The 27,901-nt window shown below is 42.2% G+C and overlaps 2 protein-coding genes across 6 annotated transcripts in view; one reads left to right on the forward strand and one right to left on the reverse strand.

Annotated features, from left to right (window-relative positions):
* Nucleotides 1-22,319, forward strand: part of HLCS (holocarboxylase synthetase) — a 113,544-nt gene extending 91,225 nt beyond the window's left edge. For 3 of the 5 annotated variants that reach the window (XM_027701745.1, XM_027701746.1, XM_027701747.1), the window contains exons 7-11: nucleotides 7,760-7,827; nucleotides 8,930-9,090; nucleotides 13,081-13,195; nucleotides 17,250-17,463; nucleotides 18,180-22,319. In XM_027701745.1, coding sequence (XP_027557546.1) covers nucleotides 7,760-7,827; nucleotides 8,930-9,090; nucleotides 13,081-13,195; nucleotides 17,250-17,463; nucleotides 18,180-18,348 — 727 coding nt within the window. In that variant the 3' untranslated portion in view covers nucleotides 18,349-22,319. Of the gene's footprint in view, nucleotides 1-7,759; nucleotides 7,828-8,929; nucleotides 9,091-13,080; nucleotides 13,196-17,249; nucleotides 17,464-18,179 lie in introns of those variants that run through there. The other 2 variants (XM_027701748.1, XM_027701749.1) reach the window with 1 other exon arrangement.
* A 3,658-nt stretch (nucleotides 22,320-25,977) lies between these two features.
* SIM2 (SIM bHLH transcription factor 2) overlaps nucleotides 25,978-27,901 on the reverse strand; it is a 54,347-nt gene continuing 52,423 nt past the window's right edge. The window contains exon 11 of the mRNA XM_027701750.1: nucleotides 25,978-26,760. Within this exon, the coding sequence (XP_027557551.1) occupies nucleotides 26,030-26,760 (731 nt within the window). The 3' untranslated portion in view covers nucleotides 25,978-26,029. The remainder of the gene's footprint in view (nucleotides 26,761-27,901) is intronic.

Consider the following 27,901-nt stretch of genomic DNA (forward strand, 5'->3'; position numbering starts at 1 on the left):
TAAAAGTTTTTAAAATTAAAACTTGTTTTTCAGGTAGGATTAGATTAGAAAGGTTGGGTGTTTACTGCATCCTTGGGTTTATAGCAACAGCCACATTGCCATTGTCCTAAACCACCGAGGCCTAAATTTGTTGCAGGCATAAAATAAAAGAAACTAAAGCAAATTGTGGAAGAAAATGCAAAGCCTTTTAGAGTATTTTCGTAACTATAAATTATTTCTGTGATTTTAAGTATTGATGAAACTTTCAATAGGAATAGGATAAAGGAAAAATTGTTAATGTAAGGAAAACAAATGTTATTGCTCATTTTTTCAGTCTTCTACAGTTCCTTATCAAGGAATGGATTTTTTTTTTGGTTGAAATGCTTTGATTTTTCCCATTTTGGAAATGGAAAACTCTGTGATGGATGTGGAAAGGGCACCTAATTCTGCTCACATGGAATTCTTTTTCGTGCTCCCTTTGATTTCCACGATAAGTCCATTGTCTTTTGTCCGACATTAACCCTGTCTGAGTGGCTATTTGGGAATAACTCCATCACTTCTCTGGTGAAACACGGCAACTTTTTAACACCCTCTATGATTTAAGACAGGAAATGAAGTGATGTATTAGTAAATTGCAGAGAAATTTTCATAAGGGAATGTAATTACCCAGAGTAGAAGTTGGCCCGAATATCCCGTTAAAATCGCTCCGTGTGCTAAAATTTCTTGGTTTGCTTTTTTGTCTGAGAGGAGACTGTGGGTAATATTGTATAAATTCACAATGGCAATGGATGACTTTTGAGATCCTGATGTTTGTGGTGCCTCCATGTCCATGGGCAGGGACATCAACTAGACCAGGCTGCTCAGAGCCCCATCCAACCTGACCTTCAATACTTCCAGGGATGGGGCATGTGTGACATAGAATCATAGTTTGGATTGGAAGGGACCTTAAAGTTAATCCAGTTCCACCCCCTGCCATGGGCAGGGACACCTTCCACCAGCCCAGGTTGCTCCAAGCCCCGTCCAACCTGGCCTTGGACACTTCCAGGGATCCAGGGGCAGCCACAGTTTCTCTGGGCAACCTGTGCCAGGGCCTCACCACCCTCATTGTAAGAAATGTCTTCCGTATATCCAGTTTAAGTCTACCCTCTGTCAGTTTGAAGCCATTCCCCCCTGTCCTGTCACTCCAGGCCCTTGGAAATAGTCTCTCTCCATGTTTCTTGTCGTCTCCTTCAGGTCCTGGAAGGCCACAATCAGGTCACCCCAAAGCTTCTCCTCTCCAGGCTGAACAATCCCAGCTTTCCCAACCTTTCCTCCCAGCAGAGCTGCTCCAGCCCTGGGATCCTCTTGGTGCCTCCTCTGGACTCTCTCCAGCAGCTCCATGTCCTTGCTGGGCTGTTCCCCAGGGCTGGAGCAGCTCTGCAGGGGGGTCTCACCCGAGGGGTCAGAGGGGCACAATCCCCCCCTGCCCTGCTGCCCACGCTGGGGGATCAGCCCAGGGCACGGGGGGGTCTGGGCTGGGCCATGTCCAACCTCTCCCCCACCAGCACCCCCAGGGCCTTCTCCCAGGGCTGCTCCATCTGCTCATTCCCAGCCTGGATTGATCCTGGGGTCAGGACCTTGCTCTTGGCCCAGCCCTGGGCTGGTGGCTCCAGTGAAGTGTGATGAGATCTCTGCCAAAAGTGGCACCACCACAGCCTGCACTGATGGGCATGTTTGAAATCCTTCATAGCATCCTTACCCTGCTTCACTTTGGACAAGAGGGGTTAGATCTGCTTTTGATCAATATGTTTATAAATCTTAATTCCAGTCTGAAGATTCTACTCTTACCATGTTATAATAAATACGTTTCTCTGCATTCCAGTAACTATTCTATTTCTTAAACCTTGGCTCTGGAGTTCTATTTCTTATCTCTTTCATTTCCATTTATTTTATGCTAATTTTTGGGGATGCTTCAGGTAGCTTTTTCAAGTAAAGAAAGGCCATGAATTGAAAAGATTGCTTATCATAGGGAAAAAAAGAAAATAAACTGCTCAAAACAGCACAAGTTTTTACTTTTCAAATCACAAATTGAAACAAACTCCTAAACTCTCTTCACATCTCCCTTGGAAACTCCCTTCTTTACTGTAACTTTGTGGTCTTGATGATATTCACAGAGAAGCTGATTTACTGAATAAAGAAGTTCTTTAAGTTTGCAGTTTTGGAACATTACCAGTGTGTCTGAACCCAGGTTTCAAATTTTACTGGCATTTTGTTGGCAAACTAATTTTTTGGAGTCCTTTCTTATTTGGGTATGTTTCCTGACACCTTTGGCTGTATGGTACTGTGTTTTAAAATTCTCTTTTTTCTTCCTTTTTTTTAAAAGAGGAAAAGCCTATAAACATACACAAAGGACTAATTATAAAATATCTGGTATAAAAATAGAGAGACAAGAAAATTACCAGCTGAAAAATGCAGTGAGCAGAAAAAATGAGGGTTTAATGGTAGAGTTCTGCTCTCCTGCCTGTGCAGGAGGCCTGATTGTCAAAGCAATTCCACGAGCAAAGCGTGGACTATTCCAAGGCCAAAATATTGTGATTTAAATCAAGCAGAAGTACATGGGTGGGAAGAAAGGGGTGGTTTAGTCTTCCCTTCCATCCACTGGCATCTTTTAGTGCTGTTTCCCTTTTGCCAGCAGCAGAGTTCATTTATAGTGAGCCAGATCAGAGCGTTGGTCCAGCTGAGAAATAACTCCCACAACTTTGCCCTGCTCACAGGCTTCCTACATCCTGCACTTTCCTTGGAACTGTGTTGTTATTACCGCACTGCTCCCAGAGATTTAACCACCCAGAAGTTGCTCATCTGTAATTCCTTGCTGAGGATGTCGTGCCTAGTACAGGACAATCTTCTTTTTGTAGGATTTCTTGAAGGGAAGGTACAAGAAACCAGGTGTCCGAGGTTCCATTCCTTTCTTTTTTTTTCATTTTTTACTTTTCCCCATGGCTGGGACATTGTAATCCCTTAATGCTTTTTTCTCACTGATGCAGGACTTCGGTGTATCCAAGGAGTTCAAGGAGAATTTGACACTAAATGGCCCTTTCTGTACTAACATTGCTATGGGGGACCCCACTAGAAAGTGTAAAGAAGGTCAGAATTTTTGCAATGGAACAGAAGAGTGCATTCATGGAACAGTGTGTTCTGGCAGATATTTTGCCTGCTGGATATAGGCACGGTTTTAAGTGTGGAATGGGGAGATTCCTATCATTGAAATAAGCCTCAGTAGGATTAACAGTTTAGGTGTTCTACTTGTCTCACCTGGGGGGGTCAATCTTTTGGGAGCCTTCGGGTTGCACCTGGCCATGTATAAAATGCTTCATGGAAAGTGGAAGATGAATAAATTTAAATATTTAGGCTAGTGAGAGAGTGTGAAAATGACTTCAGGATCCTGCCTGGGATATGGGATTCCAGTGAACAGCCTTGGGGCTAAATTGTTATTTTAGTAATTAGTAGTTAATGGCTGGTTCTGACTGGTTTGAACAAAACCTAAATGACTACTGGAAACACCAGAGATACCAAGTTTCTGTACATTTTATGGAATTAAAGGATCACTTGGATTGGAAAGGATCTCTGAAGGCCTCTAGACCAACTTCCTTCTTTTAAGCAGGGTCAACAACTAATTCAAACCAACTTGCTCAGGGCTTTTTCCAGTCAGATCTTTAGAACCTCCACAGCCTCTCTGGGCATCCTCTTCTTATGTCTAGTTATCCTCATAGTTCAGTGTTATTCACAAATTTGTTTGAAGTTCATGCCATTTCCTCCTGTATTTCCTTTTGTCTTAATTTCCTTTTTATCCTGATCAAGACATTAGATAGGACAAGCCTTAGGGTAAACCCGAGGAACTGCAGTTGTCTCCAGCCTAGAGGTGAAGCACAAACCATTGCTTTTCAATCCCAGAATCCAAACACTCTTTGCTCATCTGGTGGTTCATCCATCTGGACCTCAATGACTGGACTTGGATACGAGGGTGCTGCGAAAGAACATCTTGAAGATGTTTCCCCTTCTCCCTTCACGTGGGACTTCCCCTGATGTCCATGACCATGGTGATAGAAGGGCTTGATGTGCCCTCAGCCAGCACTCCCAGATCCATCCCATCTGCTCTCATGGGCTTGAATGAGTCAAGATTTCCCTTGAAAGGAGATTTATGGGATCGGTCCTTTCCTGCTGTTGGTGTTTCCTCTTCTCCCTGAACCCTGTCTGTGTGTGGAAAGGCCTGGAAGACTTTGTTGGTGAAGACCAGGGCAAGGAAAGCCTTGAGTAACTCAACCTGTGATTTGACTAAAAATTGAAAGGATTTTTGTGTGTGTGTGTTGCTTTTATAATATTCTATAAACAAGCTATTTGAGAGTGAGATTTTCCGACAAGGAACTTGAAGGGGAGGGAGAAATCTGGTCATAACTCCCCCTCTGGTGCCCAGGTATTTGAACATCTGGAATGCAATGCTGCCTGTTGGAATACCTCTGCAATACTGTAACACAGCGGGATGCATTAATGAGAGTTTCAATCTTAAACCCACAACATCAATGAAATTTATGGTTGTCAGGCCGTTAACATTATTCAAACACAGGTTTTTGTGGTTTCAATTCCCACTTTACGTTCTTGTAGGATGAAGGTTCATTGTGTTGACTGGCCAGGAGTCCTCCTTACACTTGAAATGTCTATAAAACAATTAAGTATTGTTTATTACTCTTGACAGCATTCTCAGTGTGCACTGCAGGGTGGGGAGGAGGGTATTTGTTTGAAAAATTAGAATCTCTCTCTTAATATTTCCGCTGGTTTAATATCCTTGAATACTGAAAGTGCCTTGCTCACATTTTGGAAAATACCACAAAAATGTTCAAAGCAGAAAAGAAGAATTTACATAAAATTCCAGTATCATCTTCAACCATCATATAAGTGCCATCTGATATTCTTCCTGATGGGTAAATTTGCCTTCAGACATTTCGTGTTCCCCTACTCTTGTATCTCAATGTGGTCTTTTGACTTAATATGTAGAGCAAGTTAATGAGCACAAAAAAACCAAACAAACAAAACCAAAAAAACCCAGAGAGTTTCTCGAAGGGAAAAGTTTTTTGGGGGGAAAATGTGGTGAGCACTGTGATTAAGTCGCTGCAGAAAAACTAAATTGTTAAAGCTGCAACTGATTAAGTTGAAAGAGAAGAAGGGAAGTCAATATGTAAAAAAGTGCACGTACAGTTAATCTTTCTGGTAAGGGAAATCCAAGTTGTTTCTCCCCAGAAAGAAAAACTAACAAGCACACACACAATTTCCAAAGCTCTGAAGTTTGAGGGGAGCAGAGGGTGGTTGTGTGGAGATTTTTATTATCAGAGGCTTCCCAGTAATTCCAGCACAATCTCAGGAAGTAGTAAAACTAAATCTATCTGTCTCTTGCTGTATCAGTCTGGGTATTAACAACTTCCCCATGTTGTGTCCTTTAAAGAATTTCTTCATGGCCCTTGAAAGTACAACCTCAAGTCTCTCCATTTAATATGTTGTTACCTGCTGCCAAGCCTTTAATAGCTGCATTCATGTGTTCTGTTAATCATATCTCTTTGGTGTAGAGCCTGTGTTTTGGGTTCCTAATTAACTTTTTTCCTGCTCTGTTTGTTTTCCTCCCATCATGGCAGCACATGGCTTTTTTTTTTTCTTTCCTCCTATTTAAAGGCAGATATGTGAATGGAGAAGTAACAGACATCAGTGTGTTTCAACAAAGCCTGTAATCTCTTCCTAACTGTGCTTCCAAATTTAAATCAGATTTTCGTGTTGCAAAACCATGAACTTGGTGTTGTGACTGAAATCAGGCTGTTCCCAGAAGACAGGGATGAAGCCTCGTGAGCTTTGGGGGATTTTCTCCTTGAGGTGCTGGAGCGTGTCCAGGGAAAGGCAACGGAGCTGGGGAAGGGTCTGGAAAACATGTCCTGTGAGGAGCAGCTGAGGGAGCTGGGGGGGGTTTATCTGGAGAAGAGGAGGCTCAGGGGGGACCTCATTGCTCTCTGCAACTCCCTGACAGGAGGGGGCAGGGAGGGGGGGGTTGGGCTCTGCTGCCATGTCCCAAGGGAAAGGAGGAGAGGAAATGGCCTCAAACTGCACCAGGAGAGGTTCAGATGAGAGATTAGAAACACTTTTTCCCTGCAGGAGTGGTCAGGCCTTGGAATAAGTGTCCCAGGGAGGTGGTGGAGTCCCTGTGTCTGGGAGTGTTCCAGAGGTGTCTGGATGTGTCCCCTGGGGACATGGATTAGGGGTGATTGTGGTGGTGCTGGGAATGGTGGGACTGGATGATCCTGAAGGGCTCTTTCAGCCTTGATGATTCTGTGATTCTGTCACTGCTGGTGGGAATTTTGTGTGCAGGAGAATCCTTTCCCTGTGGTGGATGTACTGAAGGAATAGAAGATGTGCCACTGCTGTCTGAGCCTCGTGTTTTACCTGTACTTGGCCTTGTCAAGCAAAACTCCAGCGTCATTTGAATTTCTCTTCTTGAATCATTTGAACCACTCCAGTGATGGTTCAGAGGCCAAAAGTTATAGAGACACAACATTGTGGAGCCTGTCACAGCTTCTGTTGGTTTGTGTGTCCCTGCCCACGGCAGGGGGTGGCAACAAGATGATCTTTAAGGTCCCTTCCAACCCAAACCATCCCACGATTCTGTGATTTGTAATTAGCAGAGGCATTTGTGGTCCAGGCTTTGCTTGGGCCCTCCAATAACCTCTTTGATCATCGTGCAGGCAAGTCAGTCCTTTAAAAGATATTCTGAAACCTTGGGGTTTGCTGTGTTTTGGCACCTCCAGGAGTTGCTGATGCCCCATTTTAGAACGTGTGGAGCAGGAGGAGTGGATGGTTCCTCAGCTTGTCACCTGCACAAAGATGAGTCTGCTCACAGCAGGTCCTTGCTTGATTCCAGACCCTAAAACACCTCTCATACGGATCAGAAATTAAGAGGCAATATGTTGAATATGTTTTATCTGTTAAATAACCCTTCCTGAAAATGTGAAATGGAGGAGGATCGTGGGTACAGTTCAGATCTGGTTTAAAGTGGCTCGAATGAAGTTCTCACAGTAGGGTTTTTTCTTCTTTTCTTTTTTTTTTTCAAGTCTAGCATTGACTCATTTGGTGGTGTTAAAGTGCACTTTCTACTTATCCCCAGAGGAAAGTTAGTATTCTTTTAAGTGAAACTATTTTAAAAGCAGAACACAAGCCTAAAATAAGCCAGTGTTCTCTAGAGTTCTCAGAAGGTGTAGATTTATTTACTGTAGTTAAATCATAATTAGTTCTCAGGGGATAGTGTATCTTTTAAACTGCTTTATTGCCACCATATTGGTTTTCTAAATAATCAGAAACTGCTGCTCTTATATTTTGTAGTATGAACAAAAATTTGCTGTAAGTAGAAACAAATGTCTGGAATTGCTGGTTGTCACTTCCTGAAGATACGACAGCAAAAAAAAAAATGATCACTCCAGGAAAATGTGAAGAAATACAAAACGTGTGTTATCAGAAGGCACCTTAAATGAACTGTGGCTCTGAAGTGTGATGGATACAGCAATGCTTTGCATTATCATTTTTCAGTTAATCAATTTTTAATATTCTAATGGGTTTTGGTCGAGAGTAGATGTTAACTGAAAGCGGATAAATGGTGGCGCAATGTTAACATAAAATATTACCTGATATTTAAGCCTAAGATTTTCATGAATGTAGCTTAGTGTTGCAGCTGATAAGCACATGGGTGTTTTGTTTTTTTTCCCCTAATTGGCAGGTTAATGTTGGACGTGCCTGAGGAGATGGGTTTAATAGCAATTGCTGTTCGACAAACACAAGGGAAAGGTAAGTTCCCTTCTAGTGCTAAAAAATGTGTATTAAATAGATGAAATAGGACATCTTAATGTCATCTAGCTGCCTCAAAGATTAATGTAATCTACAGAAGGATCGTGTCTTCTCCTCCTCCTGCTTGAACTGAGGATTCAAACTCAAAACCTAAGTACACAGAGACCAAAATAAACATTTTCAGGATGCTTGGTGGCTTCTGCAGAGATGATTTAGTGGTCTCCTACTTGCTGCCAAAAAGTCTCCCCTGTCATGGAAACTGCCATCAGTACATTTAGTGTAATCCAAGTCAGAGTTCCACAGCAGAACTCCTTTTTGACTTAACTGGAACAAGACTTGGTCTTGACCTGCTCTGAGAAGTTTCTTGAGTCTGCAGGACCTGCCTGAACAGTCTTTTGCAGATAAATGTAAACAAGTCCTGTTTCTTGCCCAGAAAGCTTCTGGCATTTCTCTAAAAGCCACGTTTATTTTATCAGAAGACCACAGTTTCTGGCCTGATAAGCTTTTGTGAGCACAGATCCACGTCAAGATGTTCACCTGGCTCTCAGGGCATGTCTGGCTCGTGTCGAGTTCCTTCCCAGTGTGGGTGGGTTTCTAGGGGCACTCAGAGCAGCTTCACAAATGCTTCTTCACTTCAGCAGGGCAAGATTTTGTTAAATGTGTGTGGCACCAGAGACCAGGGAAACCCTGGAAGCAAGTCATTTAGGACATACTGGGAAATGGAGCAGCAACTTGTACATTAGAATCATAGGAGAGAATCCTGGGATGGCCTGGGTTGGAACAGACCTTAAAGATCATCTTGTTCCACCCCTGCCATGGGCAGGGACACCTTCCACTAGACCAGGTTGCTCAGAACTCCATCCAACCTGGCCATGGACACTTCCAAGGGTGAGAACATTAAACAAACTGCTGGTTTTTTTGGAGAAAAAGCTTTGCACTTTAACCCTTCTTCTTTCAAAATTAGTTTGTAAACTCATTACAGGACTTAAGGAAGATTCTTGGATGGATACTATTGAAGCCTTCCCTACATTCACAAAGTGATGGGTTTTTTTAAATACTCTTTGCTTGAGTTGAAGTTCCCTTTTTCTCTCTCCCTCCCCAGGTCGTGGTGGGAATGTTTGGCTCAGTCCTGTGGGCTGTGCTCTATGCACTCTGCATATCACCATTCCCCTGCATTCCAACCTAGGCCAGAGAATTCCTTTTATTCAGCACCTGGTGTCTCTGGCAGTGGTGGAGTCGGTTAGATCAATACCAGGATATGAGGTATGTCATTCTAATTTATCTCAAAATTCCTGTTTCCACTGAATTCAGGTTTTAACTGTGTCTTCTATGTGTAGAATAGATTGAATGCAGAGCATAGTTCTTCAGCACTAATATAGTGACAAACTTAACCTTGATAACATTTGATTATTTATATGTTTTCAGAAATCTAGTGTAGATATGTCTTTTGCTGAGCTGATTAAGTGCACTCCACTCATTTCACTCATAATCTTATGAAACTTAAGCCTCAGTCCTCAGCAGTAAAGAAAAAAAATCCATTTTGTTTGCCCAACAATTTTGAGTTAATTTGTTTTGATTTTGAAGGGGTTGGGGAAGAAGGAGGAGGGAAAAATGAATAAAACTGACAATCCTTTGCTGCCTTTTTTTGTTTGTGCTGTTTCAGTGGTCACTTTATCCCTTTTAAAGGATTTTTCCAACCCTTGTTTAAGGTTGAAAACTGATTTCTAAAGCAAGAACTTAGGAGTATTGCTCTCGAGAGGGAATCAAGTGTCCTGTCATCAGTATTAAAATGAAGAACCAGTCTTCTTCATCACCTCATATATCTCCTTTTTAATGTTACCATTTCCTAATATTTGCTAACTATAAAACTTTGGTATTTTACAGAAGTAGTTAACTAAAGCATATGTTTCCTATATTACAGAAAATCAATGACTTATACACATTTACACATGAACTTTATTATAGTGGCACCCAGTAGCTTTGCTGTAGTTTAGGGTCTGTCAGCCTTTCTATTAAAACCTTCTAACTTCAGTGCTTCATAACCTGACCATAAAAACAAAATGCTTCAGGCTAAAATTTGCAATATAAAATATTTGCTTAGAGTGAACATTTTAACCATTTAAAATAGGAGGGACAAGAGTTAGTTTTATAAAGCATGAGGCTGACTGGGGAAGGAGCTAATTTATGAATGGAGGTGGTTTTGCTTCTGTATGCCTACCCTGGTATGCTGTGGCATTTTTAACTTTGTTCCATTCAGGAGGAGAAAGGTGTCTGAAGTACTAAATATGGATGTAAAAATAGTATGTGGCAGTAATTCATGTACTGTACCTACAATGTGGGCACAGCAAGAGCTGTGACCAGGAGGGAAGTACTGAACTTGAAAGGACATCAGCAATGGGTGAAAGTAATGTTAAGGGACAGGACTCAAATTAATGCAAGGAAATTAAAAAATTTATCAGAATCTCAATGCTTAAATTTCCTCTTTGGGTGTAGGTTGGGCAGGGCTTTTCTTTGTGCCCGTGTCGTGCCAACTGCAGTCGCTGCAAAAAACAAGCTGATCCGCAGAGTTGTGGAATCATGGAGTGGTTTGGGTTGGAAAGGACCTTAAAGATCATCCAGTTCCAACCCCCTGCCATGGGCAGTGACACCTTCCACTAGACCAGGTTGCTCAGAGCTCCATCCAGCCAGACACTTCCAGGGATCCAGGGGCAACCACAGCTTCTCTGAGCAACCTGTGCCAGGGCCTCCCCACCCTCACAGGGAAGGATTTTTTTCCAGTCTCCCATCTAACCCTACTCCCTGTCAGTGTGAAGCCATTCCTCCTCATCCTGTCACTCCAGACCTTTGGAAATAGTCTCTCTCCATCTTTCCTGGAGCTCCTTCAGGCCCTGCAAGGCCACAATCAGGTCACCCCAAAGCTTCTCTTCTCCAGAGTGAACAATCCCAGCTCTCCCAACCTTTCCTCCCAGCAGAGCTGCTCCAGCCCTCTGATCATCCTGGTTCCTCCTCTGGACTCTCTCCAACAGCTCCATGTCCTTCCTGTGCTGAGGACCCCAGAGGCTTCATTCTCTCCTCCAAATTTCCATCCCTCTGCGGGAGTACGTCAGAATCTTAATAACACATCAACACACTTTCATGTCCTTCACTCTCCTCAAAGTCCATTTGAGGATTTCCATTCAAAAACCCGAGTTGCCACATCTCAGTTTATCAACCAGGCATCATTTTTTGGATTGCCAGGATTATTGACTCTGTTAAAAGAAGCAGCACCTGAGGCCTTTGTTCTGTGTCCTCACGGAGCAAATCCGACGGCTCGGTTGGAAGTTTCACTGTGGGATGTTGATGCTGCAGGTCCAAACGGGCCTTACATCAAGAGAAAGCTTTGTTTTCCCATTCTGAGGACAGCAGGCATCCCTCTAGTAAGTGAAGATAAGAACATGCTCCGTTTCCAGCGTGTTTTGTGACATCCATCATTTCTTTACCCTCGTCTGGTACCCTGAGAACACCCGGCTGACTTGGCTCTTCTTCCTGCTTGTTGTCACTTCAGTCACAGAGCTACTGCCTGGTGTCTTACAGGTGTTATGTTTTCCTCGAGTAAGATCTACTGGGTAGCTCTGCAGAAGACCTTTTATCACTGATAATACCATTTAACTGTGTCATACTTCACGTGTCTCAGGAGTCTTCCGTAAACCTTTTCCCAGCGCGAGGAGTCAAGTCGTTTTCCACGGCGAATCTGAGACTGCTTTGATAGCAAAATCAGGTAGTATTTCCTGTCAATGAATGTGTAATGGACTCCTCTCTGGCCTTTAAATCTGTCAGGAAAGTAGACATGGACCCAGGTGCAGTTTTCACACATCCTGTAAAGGGATTTCGTAATCTACAATAGGAGGGAATGCGACTCTTGTAGTCCTGGAGCACCTCCCATAATTTGCCCCTGGGGGCACAGTCATGTGCAGTTTTTCAAGCTGCAGGAAGCACATTTGCTTTCTTTCTGTGTTTAAGTAGCCAGTGCAAAGTTCAGCTCAGTTTCTGTGGTTTCAACAAAACCACCTCTATTGGGCTGGAACGGTGTCACACAGCACAGTTTGTGTTTCCAGCTCGAGCGTCGCTGCCGAAAGCCTGAATATATTTAGGACATTAGTGAAGTTATTTATCCGGTTGTGAACTGGAATTTCTCCTGTCTGCTAAATTTCCTTTCGGAAATTCAGGATGTCATTGTCTCTTTGGAGTCTGGAAGGGTCCTCAAGCAGAGTGGGGATGTTATTCGGGGCTTCCCCTGGTTTTTCATCAGCACTGAGCCTCAGTTTGCATCTTTCTTGAGTAAATCTTTTAAATCTTTAATAAGCTCTCATGAATGAAGGAAGTTATTCTATAAAACCTCACCATTTTGAGACTGACAGCCTCTAGTATCTTTAGTCCCCCTTTTGATCACTCTAAACCTTTTTTATCTTATATATACTTTTTTTTTAGTTTTTTAGTAAAACTTTTCCCTGACAGCTACCAGCCTCCTTTGTCACCATGTTACTGTGATGTTTTCAGTAACATTTGTGGAGCACTTAAGCAGATTCTCATTATGTAGAGAAGTTCACAGTGTCACATTTGGTGTGGCAAAGAGGTAGAGAAAATTCTGCCCTTCTGCCCCCTCAGGTGAGACCCCCCTGCAGAGCTGCTCCAGCCCTGGGGAACAGCACAGCAAGGACATGGAGCTGCTGGAGAGAGTCCAGAGGAGGCCCCAAGAGGATCCCAGGGCTGGAGCAGCTCTGCTGGGAGGAAAGGCTGGGAGAGCTGGGATTGTTCAGCCTGGAGAAGAGAAGCTTTGGGGTGACCTGATTGTGGCCTTGCAGGGCCTGAAGGAGCTCCAAGAAAGATGGAGAGAGACTATTTCCAAGGGCTGGAGGGACAGGACAAGGGGGAATGGCTTCACACTGACAGAGAGAAGGGTTAGGTGGGATATTGGGTAGGAATTGTTGGTTGTGAAGGTGGTGAGGCCCTGGCACAGGTTGCCCAGAGAAGCTGTGGCTGCCCCTGGATCCCTGGAAGTGTCCAAGGCCAGGTTGGACAGGGCTTGGAGCAACCTGGGCTGGTGGAAGGTTTCCCTGCCCATGGCAGGGGGTGGGTCTGAATGATCTTTAAGTTCCCTCCCAACCCAAACCATTCTGTGATTCCATATAAACTATGGAATGATGAATGAGCCGTGTCCTTATGATGAGTATTGAAGAGCAAAACGTTTCTAAATGTGTGGTTTTGGTTTTTTAGGATATTGAGCTGCGAGTAAAATGGCCAAATGATGTTTACTACAGTGACCTTATGAAGCTTGGTGGAGTTCTGGTAAACTCAACACTTATGGAAACAACATTTCATGTACTGATTGGTAAATGTCTATTTTCAAGCTTTTCAAGCTTTTCTATACTGCTTTTTTTCTGAAGAAATTTGTTATTAATGTCTGTATAAGTTCACGTGGTAACGACAAGAACAAATAATGACAGCAGGCATTAGGAAATAAAGCACAATATTAAATTAAAAGGAAGCAGAAAAAGTAAATGTTTTCATTCTTCTTAATAATTCCATATGCTTGACAAGGAGAACATAAATGCCAGCATTTGGGCTGATGTAGTAGAGTTCAAAGAAAGAGCATTACAGGACAGAGGGAAATTGTCCTTGATTTATTGCAAAACTAGTAGAATATGCTAAAAACTGTATCCTTTTTTTTTTCTATTTGCTTTTTTTTATAACATGACAGATAGTTAAATAAAGAACATGCCTTTTAAATCAGGAGAGAAAGAGCTACGTACACATAGTAATGTTTTCATTTTTTTAACCATTGAGATGTTTTTATCATCTCCAGTCTGATAATCATCCTGCTGTTTGCTGAGGAAGTTTTTCCCCTCACCAGCAGCATCACAGATCTGTCAGACCTGCTTAAAAATCTGCCAGCAGAGCTCCAGGTTCTGGTTCCAAAAATAATTGTCTCTGCTACGTCTGAAAAATTCCTTAGCAAGTCTAAAAGGTTAAAGAAGATGGTAACATTTGGGTTGTATTTGAATGTAACATAAGGAGAATGTCTTGGAAAGGGAGTATGGTCATGATATCTGTGGTTTTTGTCAAGCTGCTGTAATTTTAGAGGTGCAAACAAGCAAAGCACTTGAAGTGATCATCTCCTTCTGTGAAACATGCCCAGGCATTACATTTTCTATTCAATTATATCCTCATTTTGTAAATAATCCACATGAACTGAAGGAAAGTTACACCAAGACACTTAAGAAGTCTCTCTGTGCCCCATTAATCATTTATTGCTTCCATGTTTTTCTAGAGCCTGTTCTGGTTAACAGAGGAAAAGCAGAAATGGGTCAAAAAATATTTCATTATATCGAATATCTCTTATGCAAATATTTGGTTTGGACCTTTTATTTCTTACCCTAAACACCAAACCATTAAATTCAAATTAAAACCTTCTGCATCTGTTCTCTCTCGTATCCACAGGAGTTATCTTGGGGGGTATAGACAAAAGATGTACCTGTTCATCAGTTTACTTTCACCTAGAAGCTTCTAAAATTAAAACTCAGTTGCTACATATGAATCCAAGGAGCATTTCCATCATTTCAGTGATGTGTCATTGAGAGCAGTTGGGGAGATTCGTGGCATCTAAGTTCTTATATTAGTAGTGGTGGTAGATCCAACTTCCACAACGGGAAAGGTAAACCAGATGCATCATCCCTTTTCTACAGTCATGCAAATTCCTTACCTAGACAGAATCACTGAATCACTGAGGTTGGAAAAGATCTCCAAGACTATCAGGTCCAAGCTGTGCCCGATCCCCACCTTGTCACCCAGCGCAGAGACTCACTGAGTGAGTCCTTGAACTCACTCTTTCCATGGCATTCATGAAGAATATCCCACACATGAGGATAATGATAAAAATCAGAGCTCTTCAAATCTTCTCTGCTCTGAGAATTACCTCAGAAGAACAAGGCCAAAGACAAACCTGCCTTTGCAGCTGTACCGGCCCTCAAGGCCTCGCAGAGGACGTGCTTCACGTTCATACTTTTAAACCCGGTTTAAAAAATAAAACAAACACCAAAAAACCAAACCAAAACAAACCAAAACTTTTTTTTTTTTAATTGGTGTGCTGGTTTAAAGGGAAAACGGCAGGGGAAATGAACCCAACTCAAAAGAGGGATTATAAGTCAGAATAACAATTTAATAAAATAATACAATAAATACGATTATACAGACAAACAGTTGGTTTTAACCCACAAAAACCAAATATATAACCCAGCACCCTGGGGCATGAACAGAGTGGTGTTCATTGGGCCCCCTGAGTCCAAAGTAAAAGGAGAGGGGAAAAACCTGTTGGTGAGAGTGCTGGTGCAGTCTGGGCAAGAGTGGTGGTCTCAGTCTGGTTGAGAGGGGTGGTCTCAGTCTTCCTCTGGATCCCACGAGTGGTTAAAAAAGTCCCAAGACTCCAAGATTATCTATCCTCAGGTTCAGGCAGGAATGCCCAGTGCCTCCCTCAGGGTGGGGAGTTCCACACTGGGTGTGAGGACAGGAGCACCCTCCTATCTCACAGGCCTCTTAACACCCAGTTTATGGCCTGAGGAGTCAGGGCTGCTCTGGGCAGAGGGTGTAAATGGTCTATTGACACCAGTTTCTGGGCAATGGCATGGAAGGCTCTGGAATACACAGTTTTGGGTTACACCCATCCAGTGATGAACTGGTCCCAGCTGTTCTAACTAGGACAACTGGAAATTTAAAAATTGAGAACTTTAAGGGTGTCAGGACTTTGGGAAGGAGAGTTGTGCAGAAGAATATACTCCATGAATGCGAGGGCCAGACCGGGAGCAGGCGCAGGCAGCCAAGCACAAGTGGAATGCAAGGGACGGCCAACGTGCGTGACCTGCAGACACTCCTCTGTCTGCCTCTGCCTCAGCTAAGGCATGTCCAAACAGTGCACAGATGCTGATGGCTCAAGCACTGGAAGATATATCAGCCACATCAGCACGCTGCTGGTCGGTGCTGAATGGTTATTTTTCCCCTCTTCTCACTTGGACGCTGCAGAGACGCCCCTAAGGGCCCTGAGCACCTCATATGCCTCAAATCAGCTGGCTGTGTTTTGCCACCATGTTCATCCCCAGGTGCTCGTGCCTCAGCTGAGCTTGTCACCTCAAGGTGTCTCTTGTGTCTCAGTTTTTGAGTTGCTGAGCAGTGGTTGAAGCCTGACCTGCTGATGGACCCCAAAGCCCTGTGATGCCCCCTCACAACACCAGTCACAGCCTAAGGGCCACGGGCACTCTCTTCCCTCGTGCTGTAGTTGAGTGGAAACAGCTGAGTTGGGATTTGCTGCCATGGCACAAAGTATTTTCCAGTTCATTTTCCTCCATCTCTTTCCAATAATACATTTCAGCTCGTTTCCATGGGATCAGTGTGTTGGTACTGGTATCACTGGGCCCTGTTCGTGTGCATTCTCTGAACTAGTTAAAAATCAAAAACTCCTTTTCACCGAAGAGATCCTTCTCCTCACAGTGAACACAAATTACTTCCATATATGAATGGTCTCATTTATAGCAAATTTACAAAACAAGGCCATCTGCACCTTCTTGCAGACGGAGGAGCATCGTGTCTAAAACTGATTGACAGACAGTGGGTTTTATCCCAAATGTCTGAGGAGAGGAAAAAAACCAAATTATTAGGAGAAAAAAATAAACAGGTAATACAATATATTTCTCTACATCCCTCGAAGCCTGTTCCAGCAGGCAGCAGAAAAGGCCCCAAGAGCCATATTTAAACAAGAAAGGCGTTCTGCCAACATTATTCCAGCTGGAGAAATCTCAGCGAGACACTTGAGGCTTCTAAAGGATATGCTGTGGTGAGATAGATTAAGCAAACTGGAGTCTTACAAAGTTAAAGTTAAATCTTCTGGGCTTCCCAGAGCAAGCCAAACAAGGCTTATCAGCTGAGTGAAAAAGGCTTGGTTTTCAGAAAATGCAATCAGCCAACTGTAGTAAACACAGAGGTCTCTGAATTATGTTTTAGACTGAAAGATGAAACTCCATCTTCGAGTACGATCAGGGGTTCACTGTGAGTTGGCTGATGACATGAAAGAATTTCTCACTTTGATGTTACTGTAACCAAGGTGCCAGTTACCATCTTCCCACCCCTCATTGATGGGATGGTGTGGTGTTGAAAGACTGGGCTGGATTCGCTTCTGTAATTCTAAAGAGCATTTTGAGGGCAAGGAACAAGTAAAATCTGAACTGAGAATTGTGACTGCGAGAGTAAGGAGACTTAAAGGTGTAAGAGACTGAAAAAAACCCCAGCTACTGAAAACATCCCTAGGGATAATTGTATATTGAGTAGCTGAATAAAGTAGTGACTCTGGTGGCAACAAAGTGTTCATCCCTTTGATCCTTCTCGTTTGTCTTCTTCAGGCTTTGGATTTAATGTGAATAACAGCAACCCCACCATATGCATCAATGATCTCATCACAAAGTTTAATAAGGAAGAGGGGACAAAGCTGAAGCCTTTAACTGCAGACTGTCTCATTGCAAGGACTGTCACTGTGCTGGAGAGGCTCATAGATATTTTTCAGGAGAAGGGGCCCAATGGAATTCTTCCCCGTTACTACAAGTACTGGGTACACAGGTAGGAATTATGTTCTTCTCAGATTTTCTTTTAAGCAAGTTGGTAGAGGAACTCCTGGATATTTTGTCCTTTTCTACTTTTTCTACTAAATTTCCTTTAATACAAGTAAATTAATTAAATATACTCCCAAGCAGGATGTACATTTTTAAGGGAGAATAAAAGTAGCACCCCAAAAATCAACGGACTAACATGAGTTAAAGAATGCTCCCAGGTATTTTACTTGTATCATCTCCAAACAAAGGGAGTTGAAAATTATTTGTTCTGAGATTGATGAAGCTGCTGTGCTTCTATTAAAAAAAAAGTAAAAAAAATAGACTGTTTGGATTAACTCCAACTCTGTTCATTCCACAAAAGGAAATTAAAGCAGATAGAAAATGCTGCTGAAAATCATTTTCTGTAAAGAACCAGTGAAGTGGGAAATAAAAATAATCTGTTGAAGGGTGAAGCATTCCCTGTGAGGGTGGTGAGGCCCTGGCACAGGTTGCCCATAGAAGCTGTGGCTGCCCCTGAATCCCTGGAAGCTTCCAAGGCCAGGCTGGATGGAGCTCTGAGCAACCTGGTGTGGTGGAAGGTGTCTCTGCCCGTGGCAGGGGTTTGGAATGGGATGATCTTTAAGATCCCAATCCAATCCATTCTGTGATGAGTCCTCTGAGGTGTTTTTTAACTGTGCAGTGCCCACCATCAATCACTAACAGCCTGGTTCTCCCTGTTCCCAGCGGGAAGCAAGTCCGTCTGCGCAGCGAGGACGGGCCGACCGCCTGGATCGTCGGGATAGACGACTATGGATACCTGCAAGTCCACCAAGAAGGCAAAGGGATCCAGTCTGTGCACCCAGATGGCAACTCCTTTGACATGCTGAGAAACCTCATAGTCCCAAAGCATTGACTGTCCCCAGAGCTCACAGCACCAGGGGAAAATCTTTAGTGTTTGGCACCGTCAGCTAAACTTGCTCAGAGGTGGGAAGGGGAGTTGGCAGCTTGATTTTTTTTTTCCTTCTGATTTCCTGCTGTCTTTGGTTTTTGACATGGATAACTTCAACAGTTCAAAAAGAGGTGGTGATCTCACAGCTGAAGGCCTTTATTCTTTTGTATTAACTTTAAAACACACCGATGTTGCCATTCTTTATAAGTGTCTATTCTTTGTGAGGAGTCTGGTTGCAAAGGAATCTTTTGCAACAAACAGAACTTTCTCTTCACTTACACACTGTATTGGAGAAACTGAAGTGGCTGAATAGTTCCTTTTTGTGTCTCTCTGTTTTTATTGTACTTTAGCAAAGTGCAGGACAAAATTTACTTTTTTTACTCTGTTTTTTTAAACTACGTTCTGGTTTATGTGTTGTCTGCACTAAAAGCAGCTGGAACATCATATATTTCTGACTTACTGGGATTACCACTGTGCTTAACTTCAGCTCTGAGTGGAGATCCTTGCTGATTTGGTTCTTCTCCATGTGGGCCTGTGCAACAATTTACCAACCTGTGCTTTGGTCTCAGGTCTACAACTCTAGTGGCTGCCTTGAGTTTTTTGGAGAGTATTCCATCAGCACTTAAGAACTGTGGTTGGTTATCCAAATTCCTGGCACTCTGCTCTTCTTAGGCAATTGGATCTGAGTGAATCATCTCATGTGTCCTTTGAATCATAGTTTTCCAAGAGGATTTAGCCCCTGTAAGAAAAGCCCACTGGAGTAGTGTCTCACCAAGGTTATTGTGGAATCCCAGTCAGGAGAGGGAACCTCTGATTAGTTTAAAATTTGATAGTAGTTATACTGTGATCTCAGTGAAGTTAAGTCAATAAATAAGAGATTCCCTGCTGTAAGCAACTACTCCAGTGAGAAAGAGAAAACACACCATCCACCCGTGTCCGAATTCTCTTCCACAGCTTCCGTGGTCACCCCCTTTCCCAAAGCAGAGCGTCTGGGTTTGCTGCTAACCATTAAAAGCAGGAGCTGACCTGAAAGTAGCTCGTTTTGGGGGCTGCCTGCCCAGTTCCAGGTGGGGTGCAACACCTTGCTCGTGACTGGGAAGCATCCTGGAGCATCCCTTTGGGAGTTCCCGTGCAACGGCGGCGGCTCGGCGGGTTTTTCTCCCGGGCCTTCACACCAAGGCTTGGCCACCGCAGCTCTTCAGACAACTCTGTGCAAAATAAGTTTGTCCAAGGTGTGATGTTTCCTCAAGCTTCATTTCCTCAAGTAGGCAGCGCTGCTCGTTCCGTTCCCTCGTCCCTGCTGGAGGTGGATCAGCCAAATTGGTTTCCACAAAGGAAATTACGGCCTAAACGCCAGAAACAGGGGTTTGGGGTTAAAGTTCGCCTCATAAACAACCTGAACATGTTAGGAGATTGTTTCAGTTACAAAACCAAGAAGCCTTAAAATCAGGAAACTGGTCTGTAATGGTAATTTTGACCAATCCTCACATATTAGGGTTTCGGTGGTTTGGCAGCAAGTGGAAGAAATTAAGTTGTCCCTGTTACATTTAGGATTTTATGCTCCACATCACAGTAGATTTGTCTTGTGTCCCTGCTGGTTTGTTTTCCCCCATGACCCAGATCATGTGAGACTGCACAGCAGTATTGCATGGAACTGTCCAGTGGAGTGTAGACAGCTGTTAATTGGCATAATTAAAACGATGCACACCAACACCAGGTTTTGCTTTTTCCCACCAGAGGCTCTCAAAACTGCTTTGGGCTGAGGATTTTCTGGCAGCTACCTTTATTTCAGAATTAAATATTGATGCGTGTGGTAATCAGCTGAAACTCGAGTCTGACTTAATACAGTTTAAATAAAAAAGAAGAAACAACATATATGCACATACATAAAAAGTGTGTGTGTGCACATTCACACTCACATCCTGTGCATCTTCACTCATTTTCTGCCTTTTCCTTCAAGCAGCTTGTGAGCAACGTCAGCTGGGGAAAGCAGAGCTCTGCTACTGGTTTTCCAACCACACAGGTTTACAAAACTTTACCTTAATCCGATATTTGTAGCTAAAACACTGTCTCTGCTTTGGCTTTGGCACTGCAGGACGTGCCTGTGGGAGGCACCTTGGATTTTGCTCGTATTCCAGGGAGACTGAGAAGTGCCTGTAGAGGTTTAACAACCAGGTCGTGCTTGCATGGCTTCCTTAAAACATGTTGTCCCTTCACAAGGGGCAAAGAATGATGGGGGAAAAGGATAAAACATGTTCCTGTGTGAAGGGAAGAATGGACTTGCAAACCTTCAGTGGCTGAGGGGGTTTTTAAGAGCAAAATGCTGCAGCATTTCCTGGTTGCTGTTGTTCCTTTCTGGATTCCTTTCTGGCTGCCTTAAAGGTGAGCTGGTCCTGTTCTCACTTTGGGTTTTAAGGTTATTCCAAAAATTTTTGCCTTGGGAAGACACTTAGCGTTGAACTTCCTCTCCACAAGCAAGATCTTTGAGTCTGGATGTGCCAGAGCACAGGTTGGGTGCTCTGGGAATATCACTTGGCCTTTTTAGTGGCCTGTTCTGGTGTCTAAAACTTACCTGTGGTTCTTGAGGAAACTGCCTGGACTTTGGATGGAGGGTTTGTTGCTTCCCCTTCAGAAGAACCAAAGACAGGGAGAATTCCTGGAGTAAGGTCCTTGTGAGGAGCAGCTGCTCCTGTGGAGAAGCCCGGGAGCCTCTGTCAGGTAGATGGGAAGCACAGCCAGGAGTCTGACTCCTCCTGTGCCAAGCTTGGCACGCCCAGAAAGCCGCAGCATTTTTGTAGGAAAATGGTTGTTATTCTTGTTCTCAGACAAATGTGGTGCAGAGTGTCTCTGGACATCGGTATGGAGAGAATCAGACAACTCCAGACCCAGGAGTAATGCACTGAAAATGTTTCATTTCGTTCAACTGTCTGGATTAGTAAAACACCTCTTCCATTGTGGGGCTGATGTCATATCTTAAACTATTTTCTTGATGAAGTGCTTTCAAAAAAACCCCATTTATTACGACGTCCATATTTCTGTGACTTCATTTTTTTATTTTTTCCCCCCTCCTGGACTCTGTTATAACGTTTCTCATTGTGAAAACATTTGTGGAGGTTGTTTATTGATAGGAAAACTTCTGCTGGGCGTGTTGGCACGTGTGTGTGTTCGGAGGGAGGCGAGCAGGTTGTGCCCAGTCAGCAACAAAGCTGCTTCCAAAGATTTGAAAAAGTAATAATGTGCTTAACGTTTAAGAGCTCGAGCAGCACATCTCGCTTCTAGTAAAAGGTTTATAAGACTTCAGAGCTTTTTTATTTTTTAGATATATCCAACAAATCAAGGGGCTATTACCTGGAAATAATATTAAAGCGTTTAATCCTTTATGCTGCTGCTTCATTGTACAAAAATTTATTTCTTTGCTTTTCCTGATTCAGCTGCATCAGCAGTTTAAAAAATTACTCTGTGCAACTCCTTTGGAACACGCAGGAGCTTTATATGTATAAAAAATGTCTGTCATTGTGCTGCAAAGAGCTGATTCCTGGGGGCAACTGGTTTAATAAAAGCATTTGCATGTGTAAGTGGCAGCAGTGATGCACCGCCCTGATCAGACACCAAAGAAATTAAATCTGGGCTGAGGAAGGACCAGAGGTCAAAAAATGATGGAGAAAAGAGAACTGCAGGGAAGAATTGCAAACTGATCTCGTGCTTGAGTAGCTCATTAGTGATTCTGTGTTATTTGCAGTCCCCCAAGTGTCTTCCTTTGAAACACAACGTGGCTAAAATACAATAAATTTAAATAATAAAAAAAATCCTTGTATTTTATAGTATGTTAATTGTCAAATATAAACCACAATGGGAATAAATTTTCAAATATGCACCGTTATTTGTGAAACCCTGTGTTTTGTGGTTAAAAAGAAAAAGAGGACTCCAGCTCGATTTTCCTTTGGCTACAGGATTTTATTAACATTTTAACGGTTTTGTTTTACATAATAAATAAGCAAAAATGCTTTACATTTTTTTAGGGAATACATATATAATTCTGAGCATTAATAGGTTGTTTGGTTTGCGTGCTTCTTCACCTACACTTGCCAAATAGCTTTTTACCTGCATCATATTAAAAAAAAAAAGCAAAATCTAAAGTTCAGGAAAAGAAATGGAATAATAACATTTTCTCTGTGTTGTTTTTGAAGCGTGACTGAAGTGTTGAGAAAACCATTTGTGTCCTGTTTTGAGATTTTCAGAGAAATTTTGGCAGATTTCCCGTTCGTTTGCACTTTCAGTGATATATTCTCCAATTTTACATCCACTGTGCTTAATTCCCTTAAATTACTTTTATGCCCCTTTTCAAATCACAGGGCTGCAGAGACCTGGAGATGAGTCTTTTCCCTTATCACCTTATTTACATTGCACTCTTTCAATTAAGAGGGTAAAAACTTCATGTGGGATTAACTTTTCCTGCTTTACACTGGTCTGGTGGAAGGTTCCCTGTCCATGGGGGTTGGAAGTGGATGATCTTTTAAGTCCCTTCCAACCCAAACCCCTCTATGATTCTTTGATTTTGATGGAATATTCCCTCTCTCACTCTCCATATCATTTTCTTGCCAGATCTGAACCCCCCCTAAGGGTTAAAATCCCGTGAAGCCTCACGACAAAGGCGTCTGCAGTGGCTCAAAGGGAGAAATGAGGTGGTTTTTCATAATATATTCCAATTCACACTCCACTTCAGCGTCATAATTTTTTTCCCAGTATTAAAACCACTGCCACTGTGGTGGCTGTGCCCTGTTCTGCACCTCGAGTGTGCTGAGAACATCTGTAGTTTAACTGATTAAAAGTCGTATTTTTCTCTCGATATAATTGACTCCCATCCCAGCTGTGAACACAAACCTGCTGTTTTCTGGGGTTTGGAACCGCAGGAAAAAAACCTTCCACACGTTTGCTTTTGTAATCACAGGTCTTTCCCAAAACCCTTTCCCCATATTATCATTTCTGAATGTGTAATTGGTTCGTTATTGCCTAATAGGGGAAAGTTCCGGTGCCCGAGTGTCGCGTCCCATAAAACATCTGGGGGAGAATGATGGAACACCTCCTCTGCTCGGGCTCCCTGAGTAAAGCCTGGAAGTGTGAATGACAGGGTAGAGGCTGGAGAAATATTTTGTGGTGTTTTGCTGAGAAATATCAATGGTGTTTTTTAACCAAAGCCTAATTTGTACGTTCCCAAAAGCCGTGTTTTTATGGCGAGAAGGACTCGGAAGAACGGCAAAAATGCAGCAGATTTTGGGTGCAGCAATACCATTAATGAGGTACCAAGTGCAGCGTGAGAGCTGTGCATCAGGTTTCTTTTTAAGGATGCAAACAATGCCAGTTCCTCCTTTCTAGGACATGGGTTTAATTTAACAAAATTAACATTTACATAATTGCGTCTTTTAAGGAGTTGGGGTCATTTATCAGCACCACTGGCTGGGAAGGCTCTTAACCACAGCCACTGTAAAACCAACTTGTGTCTCATCCCTTCGATTTATAAAGTCAGAGTGATAATAATCTACATTTTTGCTGCTTTTCTGGAGACTTGCAACTTTTCCAGCGTTAAACAAACCAAGGAGCACAGTTACACTGAGTTATGCTGGTTTGATTCTGCTTTTGGTTGTTGTTTATTTTTTAAGTCACTGTTCTGGTAATCACTGATTAGGTATTTTTTGTTATATTTAGCATGAAATATAATTTTCATGCAACTGAAAACATCAGACAACTGAGAACTTCCAAGTGATCATCTTTATAATAAAGCCTTTATACTTTATAATACTTTATAATAAAACCTTCTCTGTTAACCTTTTAATTTTTAACCAATGCAAATACTGAAAATTGTTTTCAAACCTATGATTTAAAAGCATTTTTTGTACTCGTGGCAATAAATATTCATACCTAGAAGGAAGTGACTGTATTGTTGTGTTCTGGTGGAAGGTTCACTGTCTGTGGCAGGGGGTTGGAACTGGATGATCTTTAAGGTCTCTTCCAACCCAAACCATTCTGAGATCAGTTGAGAAAATACTTATGTGGCTGGTGCAATATGGAAAAACTCTTGCTCATGGATTGCACCTTGTCAGATAAAACCATAAGGGAATAAACACTTCAAAAAATTACCTGTTCTCCATCCTTTATGTGCATCAATAGAATCACAAAATGGTTTGGGTTGGAAGGGACCTTAAAGATCACCCAGTTCCACCCCCTGCCATGGACAGGGACACCTTCCTCTAGACCAGGTTGTCTCCTTCAGTGAAGGTCTCTTTAGAGAGATAAGAGAGACTTTGAAAAGTCTGAATTAGCCTTGAATTGGGCTAAAAATCAGAGCTGACTCGGATCTACAGCAACATTTGTTGTTGTTTTTTACGGCTCTTGTTTATGGAGTCGTTCATTGTTTTATCAAGAAAAGAATTGAGGAGGTTTGGGGAAGTGGTTCAAAACCACAGTGGACTGACTGTTGTCAATTAAACACACACAGACCCACGTGTCTCCTCGTTTGTAAACTTTACAAAGAAGTAAAAATAAAGGGGGTGAAAATCTATTCCTAATTGGCTGGACAAAATGGGAGCGTTTGTGCAATTTGGGATTTGTGAAGTGCACGAGTCAGTCAGACCCCAGTCCCACCTTTGTGCTGACAACAAGATTTATCCTTAAGGAAGTTCAGTGTGTTGAAAGCTGAACCTTTCAAAGTTCACAGTTCTGGCAAGTTTAAAATAAAGCATAAACGTTCTTTATTCTCTTGACTATAAAGAAAACATTTCTGGTGCTGTTATTAAGATGCATTTTTGAGTAGCTGGGGTTAAAATCTGCACAGTTCTCCCAGAATTCCCAGTGAAACACATGATTGAGAAGTTTCTTTTTCTTATTACAACACTTTATGGGGAATAGTTGTTAGTTCCTGCTACATAATTTGTCCCAATTTGCCATGACAAGACCTGTAACCCTGTAATACGTATTAATTTGTTGTATTGTCCCTTGTCAAGATGAATGGTGGTGGTAACAATGTCAGAACACTGAAATCTACGCTAAATAAATCAAATTTAGGTTTGATTTATTTAGTTTAAAACATTTTGGATAATTAATAAATAAGCTTCTTTTTTTTTTTCCCCAAACATGGGTTCTGTTTGGTTAGTACAGCTGTTTTGTGGCCACTGAAAATCACCACTCTCTCAACAAAGTTCATTTGTCAGGGTGTGGGGTGGAGACCCGATGTAAAGTTTTCACACAATTTGTCAAAAAAACCCCTAAACTAGAGTGTATAGTTAATGATTAAAAAAAAAAAATCTTGAATGTATTTTGAGAAGGAGGGGGTTAAGGAAAAAAAAAAACACCTGTTCTTCATATAAATCTCTGCATATAACACCTATCATTTCTTTTTGTTGCACACTATAAAATAACAAAAATAAGATCTGTAATGTGTCTTCCCACTGGCACCAGAGCTCAGTCTGGGACAACAAAGCACGGGAAGCTGGATGGAGGGGTTGTTTTTCCTGACCACTGTCACACGAGCCTGTCCCTCCCCGACCCTCAGCTGCTCTCAGTAAATGTAACCGTGTTTTCTCATGCCTTTTTTTTCACGAATCATTACAGTTTGGCTTCTTAATTAAACGTAAATACTCCTCTGTTACCGTCACCTCCCGTTGGCAATTATTACAGAAGTTCCGATATAATGGGGTAGTGCAGATTCCTTGTGGGTCTCTGGAGAAGAAGCCGAGGAGGGGCTTTGGTTTTTGTAAATAAACGTGTTTACCTCCTCGGAATTGTATCCATAGTTTTCCCCCACGTGGCCCGTGGCCGTGCAGGGCGAGGTTTGAAAGGCGCCGTGTTTGGCCAGAACGTGGTGGTAATTTAGGAGCACAAAGGGGACTTGTCCCGAGGGCCTCACGTCCATCACACGCTCGCTCTCGGAGTCGTGGTCGAGCTTTACAGTCATTCTCTCCTCACCCTCCAGTTCCTCCAGGTTTGCAGGGTGGTGGTGACCGACGTGCCCGTACTTGGGTTCTTTCACACAAATCCTTCTTGTTTGCTCGTACACCGAGGGCATTGGCAGGAGGTGGCTTAGTTGTCCTATAGCTTTGGACTGGAAACATTCCGATTTTGGCAGCAGGGAGCTGGCAATGGAGTTTGAAAAAGAACTTTCGTTAATGCTCATTTTTTCTTGGAGGTCTCTGTTGAAGGCCAGCTTGTTTTCCTCTTTAATGAGGTGGGGAGGCGGCTGGATCCTGGGTTCTATTTTGTTGTGTTTCATGATGGTGGAATCATAAATCTCTTCCTTGTACCTGCTGCCTGCCATGGGCGCGGTGCAGCTCGTGAAGTTGTCGGGGAGAGCATCTTGGCTGTATCTCCTGTTGGATATGGGGACTTGCAGGAAAGAGAAAACACATTAATTACTGACCACAGCTCCTGTAAGAGTCAGACTCAACACTTTATGCCTGAGCTTTAATACCCATTTGGTTTGGGCCAGATCCAGGTCCCAGTGAAGACATTAGAGACATTCCCATTTGCCTCAGTGCCTTTGGATAAATCTCTTTAAGACAGTGCTGAAAAGTTAAAAAAAACCCACCCAACCTCTTCAGTTGAACCATCCTGAAAAGCTTTTCCATGTGAAATGCCCATTTATTTAGTTGACTGAATAATTGCATCATTGACATTATTAATATAGGTAAATCTGGGAAATTAAACCAAGAGAAATACTTGGAAATGTGACCTGTCAAAAACGTTGACCTTCAGGGAGCTCTTTGCAGGGATTTATCAGAGGATTTACCAAAGGCTGGGCGACATTATTACATATCAATGATCCCATGGTTAGAGTAAAACAGAATTTATTCTTCCTGTCACTGTGGGAGTCTATTGGACACTTGTCCTTGTGAGGAGAACATCTAATTCATGGTATCTATTCGTGGTGTATGTAATATCTAGGTAGATATTAGAAGGTGATATGTCAGTGTCTAATTTGTGATACCTCTTTGTGGTATATGTGATATCCGGATTGTTAAAGACTTTGCTCTTTCTCTTTGAAAAACTAATATCAGGTATTAAAAACGTCTTTAGAAAAGCAACCTAAATGCCCCTTGAGTAATGCTATATTTCTGCTTTTAAGATACTATCATATAACAATATATATATTAATATTATATATAATATATAATTATATATAACTATATATATGATATATATTATACTTATATATACTATATAATATATAGTATATATATATTTATATATTATAATTATAATATAATATATACTATATATTAATATATTCTGTATTTTATAATATATATTAGATAATATATATCATTATATTATATAATGTTATATAATTATATAACATTATAAATGAAGGTTACAACATTGTCATTTAAACTACTCCTCCAAGACATATTTGGGAGTTTTATGTTAAGGGAAAAACAAGGCCCTGAGCAAATTTCTCAAGTTAAACCTAAACTCTATTTTGTGTTACCTTCGCTGAAAGCCCTGGACACTTAAGTGCCTTTTGTAA

Source organism: Neopelma chrysocephalum, unplaced genomic scaffold (assembly GCF_003984885.1).
Source record: "Neopelma chrysocephalum unplaced genomic scaffold, ASM398488v2 Primary Assembly neopelma1_166, whole genome shotgun sequence".
NCBI classification, from domain to species: Eukaryota; Metazoa; Chordata; class Aves; order Passeriformes; family Pipridae; genus Neopelma; species Neopelma chrysocephalum.